Source organism: Hypanus sabinus, chromosome 31 (genome assembly GCF_030144855.1).
Source record: "Hypanus sabinus isolate sHypSab1 chromosome 31, sHypSab1.hap1, whole genome shotgun sequence".
Taxonomy (NCBI): domain Eukaryota; kingdom Metazoa; phylum Chordata; class Chondrichthyes; order Myliobatiformes; family Dasyatidae; genus Hypanus; species Hypanus sabinus.
This window is the reverse complement of record NC_082736.1, coordinates 9324874-9347887: the sequence shown is the minus strand read 5'-3', so window position 1 is coordinate 9347887 and position 23014 is coordinate 9324874. Positions and strand designations below refer to the sequence as shown.

Below are 23014 nucleotides of genomic sequence, written 5' to 3'. Positions count from 1 at the left end.
TTTGAATCAGCTCTTTTCTGAGATGTGGGTGGCTCTGAGAAGAGTCGTTGGGTTCAGATAGTTACAAATGGTGTATTCTCAATTCACTTTTTGACTGCTGTCTTCTTGGGTTTCGCGGATTTCGACTTCGGCTTCTTGGCCGCCTTCGTCTTCGGGGCTGCGGCTTTCTTGGGGCTCTTGGGCTTCGGCGCCGCTTTCTTAGCCGCGGGTTTATTTGCTGCCACTTTCTTAGCCGCTGGTTTCTTAGCTCCCACTTTTTTAGCCGCTGGTTTCTTGGCGCCAAGCTTCTTGCTGGGAGATTTCTTGTTTGCAGATTTCTTTGCCGATGGCTTCTTCGCTTTCTTCACCACCTTCACGGCACTTTTCCCTTTACCGGATTTAAAGGATCCCGAAATACCCGAGCCCTTGGCCTGAACCAAGGAGCCGCTTTCCAGTTTCCTCTTGATGCTCATCTTGATCTGGTGGCGACGTTTCACCACATCGACACCGCTGTCAACCAGAGTCTTAATGATGGCAGCGTAGGACATACCCTTCCTATCGCGACAACCCGCCACGATCTTATCGATCTGTTCGCTCAGCGTGGGACCGGTTGGTTGCTCCGGGCAGCCGCCTTCTTCTTGGGAGTCTTCTTTGCGGCGGCGGGTGCGGCTGGAGGAGCCGTTTCGGCGGGTGCTGTCTCAGTCATGTCGGCGACTCTGGTAAATCCTTCTCACAATCAGAACTGAATGAGAAATGAAGCGAAAGGTGGCGGCACAGAGCAATTTAAAGACAGCGAGCGGACGGGGCGGAGACATCCTGCTGGCAGCTCCCGGCAGCTTCATTTTTCTGTGTTTCTCTCTCCTCAAAAACTCGCCGATTCCAGTTCAAATCGGACGCGGCGGAAACTCGGACTAGTCCCTGTCTGTCACTGAGGCCAAAATGTTCGCTGGAAAGAAAGTTTAATCGTGATTAAAGGCAGCGCTTTCTATTTTAACCCGTTTCGTTACTGCATTGCCCGCGTACTTTCTCCCGATCGGTGACCTGTTCTCTGCTTTGCGGCTGAATTATTTAAACTAATTAAAACTTTGCGGTTAATTCCCTCTTCGGGACTGAGCCGGGGAGTGGGCCGCTTCCATAACAAAAAAATCTTTTCATTTTCTACAGGAGGCGCTGAGAAATTCTACGATGTGTTCGGACCCACAAACACAGTGACACTGGTTTAAGCCGCCGCTCATTTAACTCACACTCTCTGACACAATACACACTCAATGCTGGCGGAAATCATCAAGTCAGGCAGCATCAATGGTGGGAATAAGCAGCCGACATTTCGGGCTGAGACCCTTCCTCAGGACTCTGGTGGGAGATGCTGCCTGACTTGTTGGGTTTCTCCAGCATTTTGTCCGCGTTGTTCGCGATTCCCAGAATCTCTTCACGTTATGCTGATACTGTTACGTATCCCGTAACTGGATAACTTACCAGCAAAGATAGAGAGGTCCGTTGAAGTCTGATGTCACTATTTTCAAACGTTTTTATTTATAAATGGGCAAAAAAGTAAGGTTAATACAAACATTCAGATAATGCACGTCGTCAATACTCAATGTAATGCACGGGTATAGTAATAATCATCATTAAGAAGTAATCTCGACTGTTGTCTAGGGGATAATATATTGTCCGTTGGAAATATAAAAGTCACTCAGAAGTCTGCCTTTCGGGGAATCGTTGGGTTTCAGGTGTTTTAGAGGGATCGGTGAAAAACGAAAAAAAAACTTGCCCGGGACTTTATAAAGCCCCTCCGTAAAATCAGGGGAACGTTGTTTCCCCGTTGTTACTTCGAAGTCCTTCTCGGTATTATCAGCCACCCGCTCCACAGGCAAAGGAGTTAGGAGCGCAAGTGGCGTTGAGTGGCTTCCAGCTATTACGGGAGCACTGAGCGAGGGTGTCCTTCTGGTGCGTCGCTGGGGTACTCCCTCCTGCAGTCCCCTTTTATCTTGACTTGCAGAGTTGTAGATGTCCATCAAAGTAGGGTGATGCAATCCCCAGCCCCACATTGCCCGAGGGTATCCATATCCATGGTAGCTGTCACGTAGCAGGGACATGCACGTCACGCAGGTGCCTCTAAGAACAATGGCCAAAACCGTTGGATTGTCTCTCACTTCCTGGGTCCGAGTCCCGAATTAATAGCGATCTTGCGATTCTCCGGAAGGAGGAGGCTGCTCCCGCTCCTTCGGCCCCTCAGAGCTGTGGTACATTCATAACAATACACTGTTCACATCTGCACCTTCATCGCATTGTACTGCAGTCAAAATAAAATGACAGATTCATTGTCATATAACACGTTGATAAAAGATTCTGATTCCAAAGAATAAAGGACAACGGACATTGTCTGACCAACCTGTCTGTATAACTGAGAACCTCCTTGGAAATCTTTTCTATACTCTCCAAAATTTAACCCAGTTTCCTAAAACGGTGACAAGAGCTGTACACAAAACGATAAGTGTGGCCTCCAGTCACTTACACAACTGTAACATAATGTCCCAACTGATATACTCAGTCCCCTGGCTAATGAAGACCAGCATGTTAAACCCCGTTCTTCACCACCCTGTCTACCAGTGACACCGCTTTCAATGAACTGTGTGTGAGAGATTTAACCCTAAATCTCTCAGGTCCATTACACTCCCTAATGACCGATCATTCATACTGTAAGTTCTACACTGGTTTGACATTGCAAGGTGCAGTGCCTCATATTTATCTGTATTTAAGTGCATTTGCCACGCTGTGGTCCTCTTCACTAAATGATCAAGATTGACGGGTTAAGTAAGACATACAGAATAAACTAAACAGTGTAAAAGAGGATCAGGGAGTGATGTGATTCTGAAGGTGAGAATGGGAAACCTGAATCTTGATCCAGTCTTGCCTCTCTTTTACTCTTTAAATGTCTGAAAAAAATCTTGTATCTTCCTTTATACTATTGGCCAGTTACTATAATAATTCATCTGTACTCTCCATATTACTATTTTAGTTACCTTCTGTTCTTTTTAAGTTCCCTAATCATTTAGCTTCCCACTAACTTTTGTGATATTCTTTGCTCTCTCATGTTATTTTATGCTGCCTTTGTCTTCCGTTGTTGGTGATGGTTGCCTCATTTTCCCTTTCAAACATTTTTTTCTGCTGAGGGATGAACTGATCCTGCATCAGCCAAATTACTCCTGGAAACTGAAGCTTTTCATACAAAGGTAATCTGCTTAATGCTGGGGATGTCAAAATGCCCGTCTGATGTAAGCATGTTCCCATTGCACCTCTGTGTGATTTACCAACATGTCTGCTCCACAATATCTCAGCCTATCGGGAGGCGAGCAGTGTAATCCCATCCTAGGTCTCTTTGCATTTCTCCCTTACGTAACTCGACACCGTTCAGACAATACTCTGCCCTCATGTTCCAGCTTCCAAAGTGGATAACTTCACATTTATTCACATTGAATGGCATCTGTCAAGTATCTGCCCACTCACTCAGCCTATCCAAGTCTCCCTGTATTCTCCTAACGTCCTCTTTGCATGTCACACTGCCACCCAGTTTAGTATCGTCAACAAACTTGCTGATATAGATTTCAATGCCCTCATCTAAATCATTGACATAAATCGTAAAGAGCTGTGGTCCCAATACAGAGCCCTGTGGTACCCCACTAGTCACCTCCAGCCAGTCAGAGAAACACCCATTCACTGCTACCCTTTGCTTTTTATCTGCCAACCAGTTTTCTATCCATGTTGAAACCCTGCCCTCAATGCCATGAGCTCTGATTTTCCTCACCAATCCCCTATGTGGCACCTTATCGAATGCCTTCTGAAAATCTAGGTACACAACATCCACTGGCTTACCCTCGTCTAACATCCTTGTTACACCCTCAAAAAACTCCAACAGATTAGTCAAGCATGATTTGCCCTTGGTAAATCCATGCTGGCTCGGCCTAATCCTATTTCTGCCATCTAGATGTGCCACTATTTCGTCCTTAATAATGGACTCAAGCATCTTCCCCACGACTGACGTTAGGCTAACAGGGCGATAGTTCTCCGTTTTCCCCTTCCCTCCCTTCTTGAAAAGTGGGACAACATTAGCCACTCTCCAATCTTCAGGAACTGATCCTGAATCTAAGGAACATTGGAAAATGATTACCAATGCATCCGCAATTTCCTGAGCCACCTCTTTTAGAACCCTCGGATGAAGACCATCCGGACCCGGGGAATTATTAGCCTTCAGTCCTACCAGTCTACTCATCACAGTTTCTTTCCTAATGTCAATCTGTCTCAATTCCTCTGATATCTTATGACCCTGGCCCATCCATACATCTGGGAGATTGCTTGTGTCCTCCCTGGTGAAGACAGATCTAAAGTATGCATTAAATTCTGTTGCCATTTCCCTGTTTCCCATAACAATTTCTCCCAATTCATTCTTCAAGGGGCCAACATTGTTCTTAACTTTCTTCTTTCTCTTCACATAGCTAAAAAAGCTTTTGCTATCCCCTTTTATATTCCTGGCTAGACTGAGCTCATACCTGATTTTTTTCTCTCCGTATTGCTTTTTTAGTTAAGATCTTGCTGTTCCTTAAAACTTTCCCAATCATCTGTATTCCCACTCATCTTAGCCCTGTCATACTTCTTTTTCTTTAATGCTATACAATCTCTGACTTCCTTTGTCAACCACTGTGGCCCGTTCCCCCTCTTTGAATCCTTCCTTCTCATTGGAATGAACTGCATTTGCATCTTTTGTATTAAGCCCAAGAATATCTGCCACTGCTGATCCACTGTCTTTCCTGCCAGGCCATCCGCCCATTTAACTTTGGCCAGCTCTTCCCTCATGGCTCCGTAGTCTCCTTTATTTAATTGCAACACTGACACCTCTGATCTGTCCCTATCCCTCTCAAATTGTAGATAAAAACTTATCATGTTATGATCACTACTTCCTAATGGCTCCTTTACTTCAAGATCACTTATCAATTCCTGTTCATTACACATCACCAAGTACAAAATAGCCTCGTTCCTGGTTGTCTCAAGCACAAGCTGTTCCAAAAATACATCCCTTATACACTCCACAAACTCCCTATCCTGGGGTCCAGCACCTACCTGATTCTCCCAGTCCACCTGCATGTTTATGGGGAAAAGGCCAGAGAATGGTGTTGGGATGGATAATAAATCAGGCATGATGGAATAATGGAACAGACTGGATGAGCCAAAAGACCCAATCCTGCTCCAATAACTTAAGGTCTTTTGTTTTAATGCAGTGCCAGGAAACTAGTCAGGAAACTACTGGCCCAACAGTCTGATATCAGTGTTGGGTAATTTGTTGGAGGAGGTTTTGAGAAACAGGATCTACCAACATTTGGTCTGATTCAAGACAGACAGCACAGTTTTGTGCAAGGGAAATCATATCTGACAATTATCTTGCCCAAGGGCGTAGATGAGGTTAGTTGTGGATGTTGCCTCAGTGGACAGTAGACAGGCCTTTGACTCTGGTCTGGGAGGTTAAATCTGAGAGATGGAATCCAGGGGAGATGGTTGATTGGTTTCATAATTGCCTCAGTGACAGGAAGCAGAGGCTGACGGTTGAGGGCTGTGCCTCAAACTAGAGGTCTCTGTCTAGTTGTGTGCCACTAGGTGCTGGGACCTTTTTGTTAGTAATTTATAGAAACAATGTCCAAGTGAATGCACAGTTCACTGAAAGCGATATTTCAGCGAGATATGGTCTTTGACCTGCTGGCCTTCTTCAGTCATTGCAGAGTATAAGAGTTGAGAAGATTTTTTTTTGGTTTGAGATGATATGTTGTAAATATAAAAGTCTTTGGTGAGGACTGACGGGGGATATTGTGTATAGTGTTGATGGGAAACTGTTCTTAAACTAGAGAGAGTGCAGAGAGAAAAAAATAGCAGATGTTTGCTTCGTCCTGGCGAGTCTGAGTTACAAGGACAGGTTGTATAGACTAGCATTTATTCCCTGGAGCAGAGCAGATTCAGAAATGATCCTGGTAGAGGTATGTAGATCATGAGGAGCATAGACAAGGTAAAAGCACGTAGTCTTTTTCACAGGAAATGGCTGATAAAAACAAGGCAGCTATTTCAGATCAGGCATAATGGGCAGATGGTGCTGTGTATTTTGAATAAACTACCAGTGATTGTGGCGGACACATCAGAAACATTTTAAAATCTTGCGATCAGAGCCGGTTGCCACATCACAGGAAGGACAGTTTCAGTTATGAGGCGAAGTTGAACAAGCACAGACCCCCGGGCCCAAGGCGCTCCCCCTCCCCCCTCCGCGGGGCCTTGCCACATTCCCGCGCCCGCTGCTGAGGAAACAGGTGCGTCAATGTGACATCACATGCAACGAGACGGGAGGCTGCGGGCCGAAGTGGGGGGGTGCGTGCTGTCAATCAGAGTAGCCGCCGGTCACCCGCAAATATTGCAAATAAATCACTGAGCCCTTCATGAAAAAGGCCCGTCCGGGTGAAAGCCTTTTCTCCACTTCCAACCCAGGATCCTTCTACGTGGAGACTTGGGCCTGTTTCTAAGGCAACGACGTTCCGAAGGCCCTCTGACTCTGTGACATCAGGGCAGCGAAAGGGATGCTCATCACATGATATCGTGGCCGCAGCCCGGGAGGAGGAGCAATGTACTTGTCAATCACAGGAGCAACGGCGGACAGTGACTGCACGGCGAGACATTTCAGTGTTAAATCTATAACTGGGAAAGGGAAAAAGAACTTACTGTACAGGAAAACAATAAAGATGTACGAAAAAAGAAAGAGAGCGAGATATAATGCTACAAACAAGAGAGAGTCTGCAGATGCTGGAAATCCAAACTACACACAGAAAATGCTGGAGGAACTCAGCAGGCCAGACAGACAGGCATACTTTATTGATCCAGAGGGAAATTGGGTTTACTTACAGTCGCACCAACGAAGAATAGTGTAGAAATATAGCAATATAAAACCATAAATAATTAAATAATAAGTAAATTATTCCAAGTGGAAATAAGTCCAGGACCAGCCAATTGGCTCAGGGCGTCTGACACTCCGAGGGAAGAGTTGGAAAGTTTGATGGGCACAGGCAGGAATCACTTCCTATGACGCTCAATGTTGCATCTTGGTGGAATGAATCTCTGGCTGAACGTACTCCTGTGACTAACCAGTACATTATGAAGTGGATGGGAGACTTTGTTCAAGATGGCATGAAACTTGGACAGCATCCTCTTTGCAGACACCTCCGTCAGAAAATCCAGTTGCACCCCCACAACATCACTGGCCATACGAATGAGTTTGTTGTTTCTGTTGTTGTCTGCTACCCTCAGCCTGCTGCCCCAGCACACAACAGCAAACATGATAGCACTGGCCACCACAGACTCGTAGAACATCCTCAGCATCATCTGGCAGATGTTAAAGGACCTCGGTCTCCTCAGGAAGTAGAGACAGCTCTGACCCATCTTGTAGACAACATCAGTGTTCTTTGGCCAGTCCAGTTTATTGTCAATTCATATCCCCAAGTATTTGTAATCCTCCACCCTGTCCACACTGACCCCTTGGATGGAAACAGGGGTCACGATGTATGGGTCAGCATGTATGGGAAAGAAATGCAGGACTGCTGAAGGGTCTCGGCTCGAAACGTCGACTGTACTCTTTTTCCCCATAGATGCTACCTGACCTGCTGATTCCTCCAGCAATTTGTGAAATAAAAAGCTAGAGAGATTTCTAAAAATCCAATTGCATAACACACACCCATCCATTGATTCTCTTTGTCTATCCTGCTTATTTTTTCAAGGAATTTCAACACACTCAAGAAGCAGGATATCCCCTAAAGGAAACCATGCTGACTTTGTCCTATTTTATCATGTGTTGCCAAGTAGCCCGAAAATACATCCTTAACAATCGAGTCCATCATCTTCTCAACCACTGAAGTCACACTAACTGGCCTCCTTTCTTCTGCCCTCCTCCCTTCTTCAAGAGTGGAATGATGTTAGCAATATTCCTGTTCTCCGAAACCACGCCAGAATCCAGGGATTATGGAAAGATTATTACTAATCTCTTCAGTCACCTCTTTCATAGCACTGGTGTAGAAAATCTGTTCCAGCTGATTTATCTACCTTCATATCTTCCAGTAAAGGCTAATTCACTCATTTCTGCCCCCTGATTCTCCTGAATTTCCAGCAGACTGCCAGTGTCTTCTCCAGTGAAGATTGAAGCACAATACTTATTCAGCTTCTCTGCCACTTCCCTGTACCCCATTACTACCTCTTCAGCATCATCTTCCAAAGAACTAATATTGACTTTTGCCTCTCATTTACACTTTGTATATCTGAAGTAACTTTTTGTATCCTCTTTAATATTAATGGCTAGCTTACCTTCTTATTTGATCTTTTTCCTCTCCTAAACACTTTTATAGATGGTTTCAAAAAGTTTTGTAAATTGTATAACTGAGTGTCAGGGACGTCTCAGAGCAGCTGCTGAACAATGGCTCATGTCGGCTCCAGTGGAAAGGTAGAAAACGGATGAGAGAATACGCGCACAACGCTGGAATAACTCAGCAGGTCAGGCAGCATCTGTGAGAAAATAGCCAACGTTTCGGGCCGTGATCCTTCATCAGGAATGGGGGGAAGAGAGGGCCGAAGCCGAGTAATAGAGATAGAGGTGGGGGTAGGGCCTAGAGGCACCAGGTGGAAAACCTTATCTCCTCTGAGATAAGGGGGGAGGGGATAAGCAGAAAGGAAAATAGAAAGCAGAAAGTGGAAAGGGGAAAGGGGAGAGAGGCAGGGAGCGACCTGGGATAGGGGAAGGGGGAGGGAATTACCGGAAATTGGAGAATTCAATGTTCATATCACCAGGCTGGAGGCTACCCTGATGGTGGATGAGGTGTTGGTCCTCCAACCTGAGTTTGGCCTCATCATGATAGTAACGGAGGCCATGTATGGACATATCTTGAGGGGAATGAGAGGCAGAGTTGAAGTGGGTGGCAACCGGGAGGTCCTGTCTATTCTGGCTGACGGAACGGAGCTGCTCGACGAAGCAGTCCCCCAATCTGCATTGGGTCTTGCTGATGTAGACGAGGCCGCACTGGGAGCGCCGAATGCAATAGACAACTCCAGCAGACACACAGGTGAAGTGTTGCCTCTGCTGAAAGGACCGTCTGGGGCACTGAAAGGGGATGAGGTCCCAGAGTGAATATAGAGAGTCAGGGAACAATTTGATGGGCAGGATCTGAAAGGTTGTAATCACCCGCTTACTGCCCATGCTGTGTGGTAGTGGTGTTAGGGACAGAAAGTTAGAGCAGATGAATGTGTGGCTGAGGTGCTGGTCCAGGGACAGGATTTCAGGATTCCAGAACATTGGAACCTCTTCTAGTCCAGAGGTGACATTTACAAGAGGGATGGTTTGCACCTTCACTGGAGGGGGGTCTGTATCATGAGGTTTATTGCTGCTCCCTGAGAGGGTTGAAATTAGATTGACGGGGATGTAAACCAGAACACCAATCACTGAATGGAGAGATTGAAGCTAAGTTTGATGCTTAACACTGTAAGGATTGATTTTGAGACAAATACACATCTGACATGAGTTTGTTTAAAGATCAGCTGCACAGTGTTTCAGGGCCAGTTTGTTCCAGTAAGAGGGAGGGTCCAGGATGGCAAGGTTCAGGAACCTTGGATGATGAGAGAGGAAGCACATTTTGTCAGTGAAGAGTGAGAAACGTATGTAAGGCTTAGGAAGTGGAATCAACCAGGGTGTTTGAGGACTATATTTAGAAAACAGGAGGGAACTCAAGAACATTTAGAGAGCTAGAAACAGGGATGAAAAATCTCTGGCGAGTAGGATTATAGATAATCCCATTGCATTCTGTACATTCATTGTGGTGAAAAAGGATACCCGGGGTGCACTTTGGGAGATCCAACATTAAGGGTGGGTACACAGTTAATGGTAGGAACATGAATAGTATTGGCAAAGAGAAGGATGTTGAGATTGACTGTGAGCACAGGTTGACAAGGAGGAAATGTCGGTGTATGGCATGTTTGCCTTCATCAGACAAGGCATTGAGTTCAAACACCAGGATATAATGTTACAGGTTTACAAAATGCTGGCTAGGCCACAGTGAGAGTACAGTGTTCAGTTCTGGTCTCCTCATTATGGGAAGCATGTGGAGGTGCAGGAGCAGGGGCAGAGGGGGTTTACCAGGATGTCTGGAGGAGGTGTGTGGTGAGGAGAGGGTGGACATGCTGGAACCTTCTCATCTGATGGCATTGGCTCAGGAGAAATTTTATAGAAGATTATAAAAGCCTGCTTGTCATAGTTAGTGTAGACAGCCAGTAATATTTTTTACAGGAGTGAAATGTCTTCTACTAGAAGGCATGTGTTTAAGATCGGAGGAAGAAAGTGAAGGAAAGAGAGTAATGGGGACTTGGAATGCACTGTCAGGGGTGGTGGCAGAGGCAGAGAGCACAGGGGTATTTAGGGAAGTAGTAGACAGACAGGAATTTGTAGAGAAGTGACTGGTACTACGGTGCTGAAGAACTCGATCCACCCACCCTGCACAAACCAAAGTCTGATCTCAGACGACCCACGGCCTCACAGAGGGAGCCTCTCGGGAGATCTGACCAAACTGACCGTTGCTTTCGCAAACTGTTCATTTATATTCAGAGGCCGTGGTGGACGATTTTTTTTTTCAATTGATACCGTCAGTTTCACAGGGTAAATGTACCTTTGTAGACTCTATAGCCGTACCGCGGAGAGCATTCTGACAGGCTGCATCTCTGTCTGGTATGGAGGGGCTACTGCACAGGACCGAAATAAGCTGCTGTTAGTACTCAGGACATCTGTAGGGAGTGGAGTCACATCAACGCAGCGTTCATTAATTTGTAGTATTTCTGTGTTTGCACATTTAAAAAAATCTATTCAATATACATGTGTATTTATGTTTTATTTACTATTATTTTTCTCTCTCTACTAGATTATGTATTGCATTGAACTGCTGCTGATAAGTTAACAAATTTCGCGTCACATGCCGGTGATAATAAACCTGATTTTGAAATGAAAGTCGCAAATATTGTTCTGTGAGGCGATGGGAATCGCTCATGAAGCAACGAACAGGTGATGTTCCTGCCGGCTGCAAATCGGCCGACCGGGAACTGCAGTCCAGCCCGAGACGAGCGAGATTTGGCCTTGGACCGAGCTTTGCCAGCGCTGCCTTTACCACGTCCAGACATTTCCACAGTCACAGCAACTGCTAACTTCAAAAGAGAATAAAGGAATGCTCACCCCGCTCCAACTCGCCCTTTTAATACCTTCTTTGAGAATAGAAACTGATGTTGGTGATTGGTGTGCTCCTGCTTATTCTCATTGGTGAAGAGAAACGTCCCAATCGAAGAACTGCCAATCGAAGAAACGTCCGAATCGAAGAACCACCAATCAGCAGCCCTTAAAAGCAGAAGCACGGATAGTAACCGTCTCCTCCCCAAAGTGCACTGAAATTTGGAAAAAGCCCGCCAAGAATCAACCTATTATTAAAATATAATTTGAAATTAAATAATTCCAGACCTGTTTTAAGATTAGGTCTTCGCATTTCCCTCTGTTACTGAAACAGGGCCCATTTAACACAAGTGTAGTTGATATTGGAGTGTCTGGGAACTCAATTCTCTAATTCCTTTCAACCCTTTCAAAACTGTGCGCAGTTCTGGCCCCCTAATCTGAGGGGGGGGGGGCATTCTTGCCATAGAGGGAGTACAAAGAAGGTTCACCAGATTGATTCCTGAGATGGCAGGACTTTCATTTGAAGAAAGACTGGATCGACGGGCCTTATACTCGCTGGAATTTAGAAGATTGAGGGGGGATCTTATTGAAACGTATAAAATTCTAAAGGGAATGGGCAGGAAGATGGTTCCCGATGTTGGGGAAGTACAGAACAAGGGGTCAGAGTTTAAGGATAAAGGGGAAGCCTTTTAGACCGAGATGAGGAGAAACTTCTTCAAACAGAGAATGGTGAATCTCTGGATTTCTCTGCCACAGGAAACAGTTGAGGCCGGTTCATTGGCTATCTTTCAGAGGGAGTTAGATATGGCCCTTATGGCTAAAAGGATCAGGAGATATGGAGAGAAAGCAGGTACGGGGTTCTGAGTTGGATGATCAGCTATGATCATACTGAATGGCAGTGCAGGCTCGAAGGGCCGAAGGGCCTACTCCTGCACCTATTTTCTAAGTTTCCACGAACCGAAAAAAACTGACCCTCAGCTTCTGCCCGCGGTCGGTCACTGTGTGAACGTTATCAGGTTATGGACAAACGGCTCTTCCCAAACTGTAAACGGCGTCTAGTCTGCAATTTTAAAAAGTTGTTCTATGAAAGAGTCATGAGGTCTTCCAGGCTTGTGTTAAAATGAGATTCAGGTGTTAGCCAACTGCAACCAATAAACTCCTGAAGCCAGAAATAAAACAACAACGGCAGCAATCCTCCGCTTGGCGTGGATACCGAGTGGGACGGACTGATGTGGAGGGGAGGTAACGATTCCTTTTCACTGCAGTGGGAGTTTATGCCAACCGTGACTTAGCTCTTGTAAAAGTCACCGGACATAAAATATGTATAATTTATTACCTAAATGGTAGTACAACTCTCTCATTGAAATTGTGAGTGGCTCTTAAAAGAGCTGTTGTGTTTTTGATCAGCTCACTGGGGAGCTTTACTTGGAGCTGGTGTACTTGGTCACCGCCTTTGTCCCTTCGGACACGGCATGTTTGGCCAGTTCCCCGGGCAGCAGCAGGTGCACGGCGGTCTGGATCTCCCGGGAAGTGATGGACAACCGCTTGTTGAAGTGGGCCAAACGGGAAGCCTCACCCTCGTTACACTCAAAGATATCGTTCACAAGCGAGTTCATGATGCCCATGGCCTTGGAGGAGATGCCAGTATCCGGGTGAACCTGCTTTGTCTCTCTCCACTGCCCATTGTCGCTTTGGGTAACACCGTGGAATGGGAACTGGCGCTGATCGCTGGGAGTTGCCGCTGTTGGTAAATTCGGCAGGAAGGAAATCGAAAATACAAAATGGACCATAAAGTACAGGTGCAGTATTCGGCCATTCAACCTATCGTATCTGGTAGAGAAGCAGATGAAATGAGAAAAACACACTCTTGATAATATGAAACATTTATATAAAGAAACATGGCAGAAGGAGATCGAAAGTCCATTTGTCATCATGAGATACCCATTTCTGAGTGAGGATGAAAGTCGTTTATTGCTATATACAACTGGCTTACAGCAGATTCAGAGACACACAGTATCGGAGACACAACATTCACAGAATTAAAATAAACTCTACAGAATTATAAAGAGGTAACAGAATTTCAAGAAGAGCCCATTGCAGTGTAAAGTGGTGCTACTGAGGTGGTGATGAGGGTTGTCCATGTTTGTTAAACAACAGAATGTCTGTACCCATCTGTCTCTGGTAGAGTGTGAAAGTGTGGGTTCATTCTGTATCTGTCAGTCTCCGGTACAGTGTGAGAGTGTGGGGTTCATTTGGTACCTGTCAGTCTCTGGTACAGTGTGAGTGTGTGGGGTTCATTCTGTACCTGTCAGTCTCTGGTACAGTGTGAGAGAGTGTGGAGTTCATGCTGTACCTGTCAGTCTCTGGTACAGTGTGAGTGTGTGGGGTTCATTCTGTATCTATCAGTCTCTGGTACATTGTGAGAGTGCGGGATCCATTCTGTACCCATCACTATCTGGTACAGCGTGGCAGTTGGACTTCACACTGTATCTTCTAATTTCTCATGCAGTGTAATTCTTTCAGATTCATGCTTACTATTGAACTCTGATGAAATCAAGTTTGCTTCTTAAATAAAATCATACAATGCGATGAGGACACACTTAGCTTGGAAGAACAACATTTTCTATCTGGGTAGCTTCCAAACTGATATCATGAACATCAAATTCTTGAATGTCTGGTGATGCCCCCCCTCACCAATTTCCCTCCCCTTTTTCGTCTCTGACCTTGCCCACCCATCACCTCCCCCGTGTGCTCTTCCCCTCTTTTCTTTCTTCCATGGCCTCCTCTCTCTTTCACCAATCTTCCCAACTCTTTATTTCATTCCTCCCTTTCAGGATTCACCCATCACCTTGATTTCTCTCTCCCTTATCCCGACCTTTTTAATCTAATCCTCGTCTTTTTGTCTCCAGTCTTGCCGAATATTTTTGGACCAAAACATTGGCTGTATTTTTTTGTCCTACAGATGCTGCCTAGCCTGCTGAGTTCCTTCAGCATTTTATGTGTGTTGCTTGGATTTCCAGCATCTACAGATTTTCTCTTGTTTGTGACACAATGTTGTATATTGGTATCTCGGGGATGATGTATCTGGTTACATTGAACTGCTCTGAATGGACTTTGCAGCAGAGCATCCAGAGCAACAAGACCAGACCATTGAATCCAACTGTGGGCTTGTGATAAATATGTAACTTCCCTCGAGTCTCTGTGTGGGAGGGTTTGAATGGGGTGTATTGTGTAGCAACATTCGAGCTGATGGAATTGAGAATGATTTTGACTCTGGATGTGTAACCAGTGTGTCCACAGTGATCAGTGATGGGGCCTCTGTCTGATCAGATTAAAATACACACGGGCTGATCAGATCATTGATGACATGAATGTTGGTGCAGTTGTGGGTGGTGAGGAAGGTAGTCAAACGGACAGAACTGATATTGAAAGGAAATAAACTGCTATAAGAATCACAGGGGGGAGCAGTGAGAGGACTGGGGGGAAGGGGTGTCTGTGTAGATTAATGTAATGGGTGGAAACATGCAGAATTAACAACCACCAACATTGAGTTCTGTTTCTCTTTAAAAGGCTGGACAGATGTTATGATGTAATTACGTCTTTTTTTTAAACCATGCTTTCCTTCTGTGTTTGGAGGATAATAAATGAGTTGTTACATTTGTCCCGAAACATAAAATGCCTCATGCCATTTTATTTGTAAAAACCCACAATAACATACTTGGGTACCAGTAGCATTCACACCACAAGAATACCGCAGTGTCAGTCTGCAACGAGGAAGCCCGATCACATTCTCTTCAGGTTCAATGGCATTGCTGACTCTGAGTTTACCACTGCCAAATGCCAACAAATGTGTGATACACAGGATGTGAAGCTGTACTAATGGAGAGAGACAAACTGAGCCACGTCACAGCTTGATGAAGGGCAGAGAGGAATACAGAGAATCTGATGTCGTGTCCTTATGCCTGAACTATTCCCAGTTAGAAGTGTTGATCCACCAAATTGTGTTCAGCCTCACTGTAACAGTGTGACATCAGACATCAACGAAAAAACTAAATAATCTCAGCTGAAATGTTGTCTTTCACCTATTGGTCTTCTTTGCAAACATTTTACAGGGCAGAAAAGGCAAAGAATTTGTGTCTGAGAATCTCAAACACAACAGTGTGTCTGTAATCATGTGTTTGCCAGTTCCCCAACATTTGAATACTACTAATCATTGAATGTGAAGGAGGAGATGGTTGAGAAGACTGCCCACCAGTCTGAGCAAGGAGAACCCCAATACGTGGACATGTCCCTGATCTGGCCTGATAAATAGCCACAGAGTTGATACCACTGAGCTGACATTCGCTGCCTCTCATTTTGCAAGGGATTCGCCAGGCCACTGAACCTGCAGATACACCAGCCAGTTCACATGGGGAGAGGGCATTCACCTGCTCCGTCTGTAGGATGGGATTCATTCAGTCACATGAGCTCTTACATCATCAGCCGGGTCACACCAGTGAGCAGCTAGACTTGGCTCAGTTGTCTCTGTCTCTCAGTATAGCTTCACACCTGTTCCAAGCATGGGAAGAGATTCATTCAGTTCACCCATTTTGTGAGGCTCCAGTGAGTTTATAATACATAGAGGACACACTTCGGTCTTGTGTCAGCAAAGAAATTTACTCAGTCATCCCACCTGCTGAAACACTGGCAACTTCACATCAGGGAGGAAGTTTAATAAAGACCTAGGTGAACATTTTAACCATCATGATGACTGAATCTAGTTGGAAGTTCATGTGAGATTGTCAATATCAGATTCTGCAGATATTGTGACTGAACCCTGGAGGGTTCGTTCTGCTGATGTTAGTCTGAAAATACCCTGGCATTAATATTGTGGATCTGTGACAAGTTAATCAGCTCAATTTTAAATCTTGTGTCGCAGGTGCCTCCTACGTGTCACACAGCTAATGTACAGTAGAGAGACCACTCAGTCCATCTGGTACCGGCTTTTGTTCCTTTTCTACACCAGAGCTTTCAAATCCATCACTGCTGTTCACCTGTCATTCACCCTATAATATACAGGTTGCAACTGCTCAGCCTGTGACTGTAGAGGTTTACTTTGAATTAAATCCATAACTTTCTGGAAACTGCAGAAGATGAATCCACTAGGGTTTTGTCCCAAATAGTCTTCATTCCTCACAGCTCTGGACCAAGGATGACGTCTTGTGTGGTTAAAATCTTCGTGTTCTGCTCTATTCATTGTTTTGGGTCATTTTTACTGATTTTGAAGAGCTGTGCCTCACACAGCCGGGCTGTTGCAATACAATGCTGTCCTCTGAAATATGAGCAGAATGGTGGTTAAATATTCGATGAAGCAGAAACAAGAGGGCTCTACACTTATGAGGGCTTTGGGACTCCAGACGTGATGGAGCCTCAAGTTTACAGGGTGTAGAAGGAAGGATTCAGACCAGGAGGATGAGGCTGCAAATGACAGTTCAGAAACATCTGGGAACTGATTGACTGAAAAAGGAGGTTTATGTTTGCAAAATGCTGGGGGGACTCAGTGGCCCAGGCAGCATCTATGGAGAGGAAGAAATAGTGAATATTATGGGCCAAGACACTTCATCCTTCCTAGACTGTTTATTCCTCTGCTTAGATGCTGCCTGACCTGCTGAGTTCCTGTGTGTGGTACTTTGCAGTTTATTCTCAGCATCTGCTGAACCTCGGGTTTCGTATCTACATTTCTAAGTGAGTGGGACTTTGACAGTTGTCATACAAAATGCCCGTTGTCATTGAGTAACAGGAGAAAATCTGCAGATGCTCGAAATCCAAGGAACACACACAAAATGCTGAAAAAACAATGAGGAGTAAATTTTAAAGATGGGGAGGGGAGCGAGAAACACAAAGTGATAGGTGGAACTGGGAGGGGGGGGGGACAGATGAAGTAAAGAGCTGGGAAGTTGAGTGGTGAAAGAGATACAGGGCTGGAGAAGGTGGAGTCTGATAAGAGAACAGAAGGCCATGGAAGAAAGAAGATTTGGGAGGTACACACAAGGGAGGTGATGGACAGGTAACAAAAGTGAAAAGGGGATGGGGAATGACGATGGAGGGGAGGCATGACCAGAAGATGAAGAAATCAATGTTCATTCAATCAGATTGGAGGCTACCCAGGCGGAATACAAGGTGTTGTTCCTCTTACCCGAGTGTCGCCTCATTGGGATTGTATAGGAGCTCATGGATTGACAGTTCCATTGATTATATTGTTTGTGGAAGCTTGCTGTGTTGAAGTAGATACTGAGTTTTCTGCATAAAAACATTGACTGCTTTTGGGGCATGTGGCATTGATCCAGCACTTGCCCCCTCAATTTAATCCAGTATATTAACAACAGCACGTCACCTCCCTTTTCCAAAATATAATTCAACCATTCTATTACCATCAATTCCATAACTTTACACAAATGGGACATCAGTGATATTGGTCCATAACTGGAAGTATCCAACGGGGGTTTCCCAGGTTTTAGAATAGACACTGCAATTGCCATTTTCCATGAGGAGGGAAGATGGCCTGGAAGTCCAAGTATGATTCAAGAAGTGTAATATTATCTCAAAAGAGTTGTTGGCCATATGTTTAAACATGCAATAACATGTATTATCCTTTCCTGGAGCCATCTGAAATGGACTATTAATAGCTTTTTTAAATTCACACAAAGGAAACTCTACATCACTATCATTTCTACAGCTGGTTTCCAATACATTAAGGTATTCTCTTAAAAGCTTATCCCTACGTTGTTTAGTCTTTTAACCAATTTTGATTATGAATTGCAGCAAATGACCGAGCCAATACTCAACCTTCTCTCTTTCAGGAACAAATGTATTAACTTTTTCAATCAATACTGGGAACACTGTGAATCCCACACTCCCATTTTCTTAATCATTCCCCAAACATCTCCAAGTTTAATAGTCCATCCAATACTATCACAATATGACCTCCATTAAATCTTATTCACAACCTTTGTTACTTTCCTCACCACGGCCTGTCACCTGTTAACCTTAATATGATCACTTGGAGAGTGATACAGTACTTCTTAACTTCCTCTCAATAATTGTCTCTGCACACTCCTACATCCACCATGGCACAGCCTTTCTCCTATTAATGCACGTGTTAATATGAATCTCTTCCACCCCAGTTTGATGAATAACATAACGTTTCTTTGTAGAAATCCACATCATTCAGCTGATACAGATGCTCACCACATAAATCATTAAAACTTCTCCCAATTTCCTTTACTAAAGTTCCACCTCCTAAAAGTGGCCTCCTGTCCATGATATAAATCCAACCCCAACCTTACAAATATAGGGGAATTGGCACTTCCCAATGCTTCATCACCCATGACATCTCACGACTGACTCCAATGTTCAAAACTAAAGTTACATTTACAATAGTTTCAGAACTATTGTGCACATTAAATCTTGTTCCTCTCCCACCATTAAGACACACAAGATGTGGAATATCTAAAACTCCTCTACAATCAAACCATCCATCATGCTGAGAACAAACCCACAGTTTTCTAACTATGTGTTAAAATCCCCACACCATACGACCCTTAGTGAGCTAAGGGACTCCAACTTATACTCTCCAACAAATCAATCAAAAACCTTCCACAATGGTTATAATAATATACCACTTTAAAGCCCCTACCTGTGGAAGAACATATGTCTTCAAATGCCTCATACATTTCATTTATATCCAAAACTTTAAGCCCTCTCGTTATGAAACTTGCAACACAACGCCCAATTACAATATAATCTCGGAAAGAAGAACTTAAATGTGGTAGTGTGGCGACCCATTTCCTGGCACATCCGAACCAACTCACAATTAGATAGCCTACGGGGGTTTGCGAGCACAGGGCTTTGGAGCCGCTGCGCCATGGGGGGCAGGTTGAGGGCGGCTTAAAAGTGAAGCTGAAGATTTCGAATAAAGTTTTTTTTTCCTTCGACTGCAGTTACTGACTCCGTGTCATAATTTTAGCGCTGCGTGTAGCACACCGCTACAGTAGCGACCAGGTTCCCTGAATACATACAACATCAGATAGATTTTTTTTCAGAAATTAACTTGAGGTCTTGACCATGCGAAATCAGGCTTCCGGAAAGCGCCATTCTTATGGAGTCTGGGGGAATGTACGGGGATGTTAATGATTGGTGAATCTCTGTCTGATCTGATTGGAAAGAGCAAATATTCCAATCAGGGAGCTGCTTTATTCACCAATCAAGAGACAGTTTTTTTTTCCTTTGACTGCAGTTACCGACTCCGTGTCGTAATTTTAGCGCTGCGTGTAGCACACTGCTACAATTGGTGACCCAGACAGTCCAAACGATTTTTGGACCAGAAATGACCGACGCCGCTTCTGTTCATGCGGTTTCGTTGAAACTGCCGGGTTTCTGGACACAGCGCCCGAACCTATGGTTCCAGCAAGCCGACGCCCAATTCCACGTTCGCCAGATCACCTCAGAAGACACCCGCTACTACTACGTGGTGAGCTCCCTCGACCAGGACACAGCGGCCCAGGTCGCGGAGTTCGCACAGTCGCCCCCGGCAGACGGCAAGTACACGGAATTCAAAGCCCTGCTCCTCAGGACTTTCGGACTCTCACGGCGCGAGCGGGCTGCCCGTTTACTGCACCTGGATGGCTTGGGCGACAGACCTCCATCGGCTTTAATGAATGAGATGTTGTCTCTCGCCGACGGACACAAGCCCTCCCTCATGTTTGAGCAGGCATTCCTGGAGCAGCTGCCCGAGGACATACGCCTGCTGCTGTCCGACGCGGATTTCGGTGACCCCCGGAAGGTGGCAGCCCGGGCGGACTTGCTGTGGAACGCCAAAAAGGTGAGCGGGGCGTCCATCGCACAGATCTCCCAGCCACGCTCCCGGCAGCAAACCAGTCCAGGCCCGGCCGCAGAGCCCGCCAACCCCCGGCCCAATGAACACTGGTGCTTCTACCACCAGCGGTGGGGCGCAGAAGCCCGCCGTTGTCGCCCGCCCTGCAAGTTCCCGGGAAACGCCGGGGCCAGCCGCCGCTGATGGCTACGGCGGCTGGCCATCGGGATAGCCTCCTGTATGTGTGGGATAGAAGGTCGGGACGCCGGTTTTTGGTCGATACTGGGGCTGAGATCAGCGTTTTACCTCCGACGAGTTACGACACCCGCAGCAGGACACCGGGTCCCCCCCTGAGGGCCGTGAATGGCAGCACAGTAAGGACCTATGGCACCCGTCAGGTGCAGCTACAGTTCGGCTCCAGCCAGTTCACGTGGGACTTCACACTGGCCGCCGAAGCCCAACCGCTTCTGGGTGCGGATTTTTTGCGGGCTCACAGCCTACTGGTCGACCTGCCCAGGAAGAGACTGGTCCACGCCGAGACCTTTCAGACGTTCTCCCTGGGTGCAGCCCAGTTGCCAGCCCCTCACCTCGGCTCCATCACGCTGTCCGACAACGACTTCACCAGGGTCCTGGCGGATTTCCCATCGGTTGTGGCACCGCAGTTCAGAGCGGCCATGTCCAGGCACGGCGTACAGCACCACATCCCGACCCAGGGACCACCCCTCCACGCCCGCGATCGGCGGCTTCCCCCGGACAAGCTCCGACTGGCGAAGGAGGAGTTCCAGAGGATGGAGGAATTGGGGATCATCCGGCGGTCCGACAGCCCATGGGCCTCCCCCCTGCACATGGTGCCCAAAGCGACGGGGGGCTGGAGACCGTGCGGCGACTACCGCAGGCTGAACGAAGCTACCACACCGGACCGATACCCTGTGCCGCACATTCAGGACTTTGCATCAAACTTGCACGGCGCTCGGATCTTCTCCAAGGTAGACCTCGTCCGGGGAAACCATCAAATCCCGATGCATCCTGACGACTTCCCCAAAACTGCTCTCATCACCCCGTTTGACCTTTTCGAGTTCCTCCGCATGCCGTTCGGCCTGAAGCATGCCGCACAGACGTTCCAGCGGTTAATGGACGCGGTGGGACGGGACCTGGACTTCGCGTTCATCTATTTGGATGACATCCTCGTAGCCAGCAGCAGTCATCAGGAGCATCTGTCCCACCTCCGTCAACTCTGCGCCCGACTGAGTGAGTACGGTCTTACAATCAACCCCGCCAAATGCCAGTTCGGACTCGATACCATTGACTTCCTGGGCCACAGGATTACTAAAGACGGGGCAACCCCTCTGCCCGCTAAGGTAGATGCGGTCCGCCTCTTTCCCCGACCCACCACGATCAAAGGCCTTCAGGAATTCGTAGGTATGGTCAATTTCTACCGCCGCTTCCTCCCTTCAGCTGCCCGGTTCATGCGCCCCCTTTTCGCCCTGATGTCGGTTCCGAGCAAGGACATTACCTGGGACGAGGAGTCCGCCGCCGCTTTCGTTCAAACGAAGGAAGCTTTGGCGGACGCCGCAATGCTAGTACATCCCAGAATGGACGCCCCTACCGCCCTCACAGTGGACGCATCAAACACGGCAGTCGGTGGGGTGCTGGAGCAACTCATCGCAGGTCGCTGGCAACCCCTGGCGTTTTTCAGCAAACACCTGCGACCACCCGAGCTTAAGTACAGTGCTTTCAACCGGGAACTGTTGGCGCTGTACCTGGCAATCCGGCATTTCAGGTACTTCCTAGAAGGTCGGCCCTTCACCGCGTTCACGGACCACAAACCGCTTACCTTTGCGTTTACGAAAGTGTCCGATCCCTGGTCGTCCCGCCAGCAACGCCACCTGTCCTACATCTCTGAATACACGACGGATGTCCAGCACGTCTCGGGTAAGGACAATGTCGTGGCGGATGCGCTCTCTCGCCCTACCGTTCATGCCCTTTCCCAAGGGGTAGACTTTGAGGCACTGGCAGAGGCGCAGCAGGCAGATGAGGAGATTCCGAGTTACAGAACCGCAGTCTCCGGTTTGCAGCTCCAGGACATCCCCGTGGGCCCGGGTGAGAGGACCCTACTCTGTGACGTCGCCACCGGCCAGCCCCGTCCCGTCGTCCCGACAGCCTGGCGGCGCCGCGTTTTCGACTCTATTCATAACTTGGCGCATCCCTCCATCCGGACAACTTTCCGGATGGTTTCCAGCAGGTTTGTTTGGCACGGACTCCGCAAACAGGTCAGTGAATGGGCCAGACGGCCAAGGTGCAGCGGCACACCAAAGCCCCACCGCAGCAGTTCCATCCCGCCCACCGGCGTTTCGACCACATTCATGTGGATGTTGTGGGCTCCCTGCCAGTGTCGCGCGGAGCGCGGCACCTCCTGACTATTGTGGACCGGTTCACAAGATGGCCAGAGGCGGTCCCGCTCACCGACACCACCTCCGAATCTTGCGCCCGAGCCCTGATCGCCACCTGGATATCTCGCTTTGGTGTACCAGCCCACATTACCTACGACAGAGGCGCTCAGTTCACCTCCAGCCTGTGGTCAGCTATGGCCAGCCTTTTGGGTACTCAGCTGCACCACACCACTGCCTACCACCCACAGTCGAACGGGCTAGTGGAGCGTTTCCACCGTCACCTGAAGTCGGCCCTCATGGCCCGCCTGCGAGGAGCCAACTGGGCGGACGAGCTTCCCTGGGTCCTACTCGGCATCCGCACAGCGCCCAAGGACGACCTGCACGCCGCGTCGGCCGAGTTGGTATACGGCGCGCCCCTGGTCGTCCCCGGGGAGTTCCTACCAGCCCCAAGGGGGCAAGAGGAAGATCCCGCAGCAGTCCTGGGCAGACTACGCGAGAAGCTCGGTAACCTGGCCCCCATAC

The 23014-nt window shown here is 47.2% G+C and overlaps 1 protein-coding gene across 1 annotated transcript; it reads right to left on the bottom strand.

Moving 5' to 3' along the window:
- Window positions 1-83: 83 nt before the first annotated feature.
- On the bottom strand, window positions 84-12876 carry LOC132383640 (histone H1-like). Its single transcript, XM_059954835.1, has 2 exons — window positions 12677-12876; window positions 84-648 (listed from the first exon to the last, which is right to left on the bottom strand). Exons 1-2 carry the CDS (start codon window positions 12874-12876, stop codon window positions 84-86), a joined length of 765 nt encoding a protein of 254 aa, XP_059810818.1.
- Between the last annotated feature and the right edge of the window lie 10138 nt (window positions 12877-23014).

What these genes read in the sequence shown, in the direction of transcription:
- LOC132383640 (XM_059954835.1), bottom strand. Translation starts at nt 12,876, where the DNA reads ATGGGCATCATGAACTCGCTTGTGAACGATATCTTTGAGTGTAACGAG. An exon ending in ACCAAGTACACCAGCTCCAA is followed by an intron (nt 649 to 12,676) that starts GTAAAGCTCCCC and finishes CGGCTCCTCCAG; the next exon opens with CCGCACCCGCCGCCGCAAAG.